This window comes from Glycine soja, chromosome 15 (assembly GCF_004193775.1).
Source record: "Glycine soja cultivar W05 chromosome 15, ASM419377v2, whole genome shotgun sequence".
Classification (NCBI taxonomy): Eukaryota; Viridiplantae; Streptophyta; class Magnoliopsida; order Fabales; family Fabaceae; genus Glycine; species Glycine soja.
The window spans coordinates 41,841,207-41,848,561 of NC_041016.1; the positions used below are offsets into that span (position 1 = coordinate 41,841,207).

Here is a 7,355-nt window from a genome sequence, read left to right on the forward strand (position 1 = left end):
ATAAAAAAGAGGATACCCTAGGTGTCTCCTCATATTATGTCTAAATAAGTAGTAGAAAAATTATATTGATTTATTAGAGTTACTTCATCATATTACAAGACATTCTGCATTCCCAATCTTTTTTTTTTCTCTCTTTTCTAGCCTAGCAGTACGATTCAGTCTAATTTCAAACGGCAAACAAATCTTCACTCCCTTATCATATGGTCTTCTAAATTGATCAACATTTAAATTGAAAAAGTATGGATGCATCCATTATATACTGATAAAAAATAGGTTACGTTTACAATTAAGATAATTAAGTTCCAATCAATAATAGATATACCTTTACATTCTGACGGTCCAATCATTTATGCATGTTTTCATTACCTTGGTACAATACTAGAGATTGATGCATCATTAATGGAAATATTTTTGGAATTTCTTGAACTAGATGTTTCGTCTGAAGTCCTTCTTCCAACCGAGAATGCAGGTTTGTTAGGGTTTGGAAGGGCCATTCCATCGCTTGCCAAAAATACAACAACATTGGACATGGTTGGTCTATTTGCTGCAGCTTCTTGAACACACAGTAAACCAATCTGTATGCACTTCACAACTTCATTGGCTATGTAGGAATTTTCTAGCACTGGATCCATTAATTCCAAACATTTTCCTGAGCACCACACTCTCCAAGTCTACAAGGAATTTTAATTTGTGAATATTGTTATAACTAGATATTATAGTCGAACAATTTCTTGATCAATAAAGAGTGAAAACTCACATATAAAAGAAGAGTTTGACCATGTTCTGATAGAAAAAATCCACTGTTCCTCTTTCCACAAATGATCTCTAGGACAAGAACTCCAAAGCTGAAAACATCAGATTTTATTGAAAATAAACCTTCCATAGCGTACTCAGGAGCCATGTAGCCACTACATGATGGAAATTAATTAATAGAATTTTGTTATCACTCGCATCAAAAAGTATATAACAAAAAAAAACTATTGTTTAAATAAATGCTTTTTTATAAGTAAAGCTTACTAAGTGCCCATTATTCGATTTGTGTTTGCCTGGTTCTGGCCATTTTCAAATGCTCTAGCCAATCCAAAATCTGATATTTTGGGATTCATCTCATCGTCTAATAGAACATTGCTAGCTTTGAGATCTCTATGGATTACCTTGAGTCGAGAGCCCTCGTGAAGATATAAAAGACCTCTTGCTATTCCGTTGATCATGCTTAACCTAAGTTTCCAATCGAGTTGCTTCCTTTTCTCATCATCTGACAACATAATGGCATGGAAGATATAGTATCGATCATTATATATATATATATATAAATAATATAAATTTGATTTAATCTATTAATCAAGTGTTAGATTCATTAAATTTGTGTTACTATTTTAAAAAAAAATTATACTTGAAGTGTAAAAATAAATAAAAGCAATATTTAATAAGTAATCGAAAAAAATGAATAAAATTCTCTCTTGAAGTATGTAAAATATTTCTTCATGTATTTAAAAATCTTCCTTAAAACCTATAAAAAGAAAAAAGATTATCTTTTATAAATGAATCACAAAGAAGACAAAACAAAAGAATTTCTAAAGCCATAAAAACTAATATTCTTTTAAATATTCTCTCCTCTTCCATTTTATATATATATATATATATATATATATATATATATATATATATATATATAAGTTTACCTTAAAGATAACTTAGAACATGATTATTAATAACACGATATAAATTCTATTATTTATTTTAAGCACAGGCATGTAAAAGCATCACACTAATAACGAAGATCTAAACTATGTTGGCATCTCTGATATTAATTATATATTGGCTGCTGCAAGGTCTCAACCATTTTTGGGTGTTACGATCATGTCATCATGTTTTCTCTTACTCTTAAAACCAAGAGATATAAATCATACACACACATATAACTCAAAAGGCATTACCAACTAGGAAGTATTTTTTGGAACTTATTCCTAACTAATTTGAAGCTCACAACAGCACCACCTGATTTGTTTTCCCCTACACCAAGGTTACTTTAGATTAACTCCAAAGTAGTTGAAGAAAAAGCGCTGAAAAATACAAAAGCTACCATGGACTGCACTATTCAATGAAGATATCTACAAACATACCAAATAGGTGAAAGTCGAGACTTGCATTCGACAAATACTCATATACAAGAATCTTTTCATTTTCGTCCAAGCAGCATGCCAAAAGTCTTACAAGGTTGCAATGTTGCAATTTGGCTATAAATGTTACTTCATTCTTAAACTCCTCTGAGCCTTGATTAGAAGCTCTTGAGAGCCTTTTGACCGCAACTTGTCTTCCATCTGGTAGAATTCCCTGAGAAAATACAGCAATAAAACAACAACAACAAAATAAATAATAATAATAATAATAATATATTAATTATCCGCCTTAAAGGGATGCTTACTTTATATTTTCTCTCCTCTAGTTACATTTCCCTCCTTTCAACAAAGATATTGCGTGCTATAGTCCATTTTAATGTAAACAGGATAAACTTTTTCTCTTTTTACAACTCTAAGCATATCGAAAACTAGTTTTAATTTAAATCTATTAATTATGAACTTTGGGACTTCAGAAAATGGAAAGAAAATTCTGGCTAAAGTCTCTAAGAAAATGATATATAATTCTACAGAACATCATTTCAATTGTTAAAGTATGAAAATTCATATGATATTCAAAATTAATTATCGGAGACTTTAAGATGTTGACGAGAAAAGAAAATCACTCTTAAATTAATAGTTACTCACTACCACTGGCAAACTTCTTTCCTTTAAAATGAACTAAAATTTAGTAACTCTCATGATAAAAGAATGTGATGATTATTATATAAAATAAAAGGATAAAGTAATTAATTTAAATATCTGAATGTGTTTAGTCAAATAATGAGAAGCAAGTTATATCCTACATTACAAATCATTAATACCTTGTAAACTGGGCCAAATCCACCTTCGCCTAATTTTGATGCTTCAGAAAAGTTATTAGTAGTCTCCAGAATTGTGATTAATTGGATTGTAGGCAAGTTTGTATATGCAGATAGAGGAACAGTATCAGGTAGCAGCCCGTCTACAAAGACAATTTTGTGAGTTATAATTGAGCTAAATGGCCATATGCCAATAAGTGGAAATATATGTGAATATTCTAGCATGTGTTATTGCACAAGATTACCTTCTCTAACTCTATTCCGGCAACACAAGCAATAGACACTCAAACACAGTAGGGCTACCATCCCCAACGCACTTAATCCAAAGATCAAGTTTCTTGACTTGCTCAAATGCCCTTGTTTAGCTGAATAATATAAAAGATGTATATTAATTTTTTTTTATCATATTGAATAAACAAACATGCTTCCTCATCTCAAATATATATATATATATATATATATATATATATATATATATATATATATATCAATTCATACTAACTAAAAAAAATTATTAAATACATTTAATTATGCCAAAGCATTAATTAAAAATTATGTTTTTTTCAAACTTACCTTTCATTTAAATTTGTAACAAAGAATAAAAATGAGTCATTAAAATTAGCATCTCAATTAAATAAATGATATTCAGAAATATTAACATTAAATGAAGTGTTAGTTAATTCTCTCTCTCTCTCTCTCTCTATATATATATATATATATATATATATATATATATATGTTCCATAATAAACAGATTTTATAATTTTTAGACTTTTAAAAATTATTTTACCATTTCTGGTCTCTATAAAATACTATTTTATTTTTAATATCTCATGATATCATTTAGTCCTCATAAAATTATAAACTTTTGATATATGTTTCTTAAAATATATTTTTAATTTTAATTTTTTATTATTTAATACATATTAGGTTTTTTTTTTGTAACACATGATGGTCATGTCATTAGTAAATAGTGACAGATTAAAATTATAAAACTTTGTTTTACAGAATCAAAATGGATAATAACTTTTATGAGGACTAAAATCATAATATTGTATCATCCCTCTTTATTATATCTTTAATTTTAATATTTAGTAATTGATGTTTCTAAATTTAAAATATACACTTATTTAATAGCATTACTAATCAAAGATCAAGTAATAAATAAAGCATTTCACAAATAATTTACTTTTATTAAATAATTTTAATATATTTGCACTAAATTTTTAAAATATATTTTAGTAATTATACTTTATAAAATTATTGGTTTTAATTCATGTATTTCACCATCGAATAATTTTGTCCCATACCTTTAAAAATCAGTATTTTTAGTCTCATGATGATGACTCATACAAAAATATGTTAAAAGTGTTTGTTCTTAGAGACTAAAATAACTTATTTTTAAAAGTTTAGACACCAAATGTTTGATGAAAACTATAGAAACTAAAATAATTTTTTTTTACAAAGTCTACAGACTAAAAACATATTTTTTCATTTAAAAATATAAAACTAGAGGTACCTTTGTTTCTAAATAATGTTTTAAGGTTTGACTACACAAACCTAGTAAACTAAATTTTTTGAAGGATCTTGTTAAGGACACACGTTAAATAATTAAATAAGAAAGCTTTTATTATGAATATCGTAGGAGAATGTAAAAAAAAATAATTATAAATGGTACAACTTTAAGTTTCTCAATAAAAATATTTCTACTTTTACTTTGTTTAAGGTATTGATTAATATTTCTCTTTTCTGAATTTTGAGGAAAGTGTTTTAGTAGTATACCTATCATAGCTTTGTCAATTAATTTTCCTCATCTGGTGCTTTTTGTCTCCAACCAATAGCTTTCATTTATTTTTCTATCAACTAAATTTCTGACTAATAAATAAATATTTTATCTTTGAAATATTTATTTATTTAAAATGTGTAAAATAATTAACATAAGAATATAATTGAGAAAGGGTAATTAATATTAGAGAAGTGCTAATAAGAAGATACTCTCTGTAACACACATTTTTTAATTGATTAAAATTTATGAAAAATTAAAAAAATAGCAGAGAAATTAAATCAATAAATATGATGTGAAATCTACATAATTTTGTCATTTAAAAATAAATTGAGAAAATACTTCATTCTAAAATACGAGAAGAAAAAAACCGATCCACGCTAATTAAAAAAGGTAAATTAATCATATTTAATTACACCAATCTCAATTAAAAATTGTCTTGTTTTTTTTTTAAGTTACTCTTTATTAAAATTTGGTATAAAAAATAAAGTGAGTAATTAATTAAAACTAAAATCCAAATTAAATGAAAAGTATTTTAAAAATAATATTATTTAATGAGATAAAATTAGTTGAATTTTCTTATATCTAAGAAGAAATTATGTTTTCTTTTTTCCTGAGAAGAGGGAGCAGTAAATGTGATATGATTGAAGTGGTACTTGTTGGATTAGGCATATTATGTTAAAGATGGAATACACGGGATACCTAGCCAATAAAATTGTTTGATATTGCAAGACAATAGAAGTAATTGAAGTGTTACCTGTTATCTTATGGACAAGATATGATTGGTTGTTAAAAAGATAGAACATATAATCATCATACTTTATGTGACAACTTGCAGTACCAACGAGCCACCCCAACTTATGTTCACAACATTTGGGAACCTGTGCTAGCATGGCCTCTAAACACTGTCTGCACCCTTCATTGGTGAGATCTCTGCTGCACTGCACCAAGCCATACCTTTTCTGAGTGGAACTCAAATTGAAGCCATCCATATAATACAACTGGTCGGTTTCCACAGTTGCTTTTCTGATTAAACTCCTCATAAAATGCTCACCTTTCTGAATCTCTTCTTCACTAGACACGTTTTTGGTTCCAACTACATGCCGTGGAGGGTATATAGTAACATTCCCAAAGAAGTTCTCATTAGAGTACCTCAGAATGCAGAAATTGTAATACATGATAGCAGAGACTCTATTGGGGCAGCGCTGAAGCATTTGTCTGGAAGCAGTAGAGACACAGAATTGACAAAAGTATCCAACCACATCACCACGGCAATCATAGAGGCCATACACAGCACTGTTGTTTTTGCCAATGCTTTTGTGATTATAACCTTTGCTTGTGGCTGCATCTGAGGATAGCCATGAGAGAATACTGTTAAGGTTGGTTTGGTATTCACCGCCGAGAGGTTTTTGGGGGTTGAAATCGCAGTCATCTGCCAAATAAATGGGTGGTTGTGCCTTTGTAGTAACAACTGATTTGGAGCTTAGCAATATTAACACGAACATAAAGGAATATATTACTCTATCCATGGAGGACTATGTGGATTTGCTTTAGTGCTCAGACAATAATAATAAAAAAATATACCAAGTGAAGTATATATTATGTAATCCTAAGTACATAATCTTGTGATCACGAGTCAACCAAAAATCATCTTTACAAGTCCACGCGCTGACGTTTGCTTCACGTGATTATAGGTAAATGACATAGAAATCAACATAACTTTACATGTTCAATCTTGTGATTATACATAAATGTAAAAGATATTATTACAACTAGCTAGATTTATTAAACCCACACGTTGCTTGAATATCTTAAGTGTAACATTGAAAAGATCATAAAACAAGTTAATTTCATACCGAGTCATGCTCTCTCGGCATGGATTTGACGATTAAGTTGTACGACAATAATTAAAAACCACGTTATATGATATATACATCAGTTGAAGAAATAAAAATAGCATTTTAAAATATCACAAAAAAAATACTCTATGAAATTTAATTATTAAAATATCGTTTATGTTTTCTTTGGATAAAATTCTAAATAAATGCTTTAGAAAAATGAACTGGATTAAAATCCCACTATTTTTTTAACAATTAATTAATATCAAATGTGAATCTGTAAATTGTTAATTAAATTTGATAAAATATATTAATTGGCCGCTAATCAACTTTCTCATTTGAAGCTCGTTTGGGTTGAATAAGTTTTTCGTCTCTTAACTATTTCAAAATTCAATTTTTAACTGTCTACTTTTAGTCCATAATTTATTTTCTGGTATCAAGTTTGGTTGAAGTGTTATCAAGTTTTATCAAAGAAGGTTTTTACATAACCATCTTAAAAAAGTTGGATTTAATTTCAAAATATCTGAGAGATCAGCTGGTTAGACTGGGAATAGGATAAAAAAACTCACATACTAAACAAGCTTATTATTTATTTACCATATTAAATTATCTAATATGAGAAAGAATTAATTTTTACTGTGTAAAACTTGTTTTCTAGTAAATTTATTTTTATCAACTTGTTTCTCAAGATACAATGTTTCTTAGGAAAGTTATTTTTAAGAAATAAACCAAAAAGTGAGAAACAAATATTCGCAACTTCTTATCCTCGAGAAACTATCTTTTTTTTTCTTGTATC

At 28.0% G+C, this 7,355-nt stretch overlaps 1 protein-coding gene across 5 annotated transcripts; it reads right to left on the reverse strand.

The window, feature by feature from the left end:
* Positions 1-223: 223 nt before the first annotated feature.
* On the reverse strand, positions 224-6,267 carry LOC114387380 (receptor-like serine/threonine-protein kinase SD1-6). 5 transcript variants are annotated; one of them, XM_028347556.1, is made up of 7 exons: positions 5,479-6,267; positions 3,184-3,303; positions 2,942-3,081; positions 2,124-2,334; positions 1,018-1,255; positions 758-845; positions 224-671 (listed from the first exon to the last, which is right to left on the reverse strand). In XM_028347556.1, exons 1-7 carry the CDS (start codon positions 6,248-6,250, stop codon positions 363-365), a joined length of 1,878 nt encoding a protein of 625 aa, XP_028203357.1. In that variant the 5' UTR covers positions 6,251-6,267; the 3' UTR covers positions 224-362. The 5 variants fall into 5 exon arrangements, with proteins under 5 accessions (XP_028203357.1, XP_028203355.1, XP_028203360.1 ...); XM_028347554.1 differs by having other exon boundaries at positions 758-908; XM_028347557.1 differs by having other exon boundaries at positions 473-671; positions 1,155-1,255.
* Between the last annotated feature and the right edge of the window lie 1,088 nt (positions 6,268-7,355).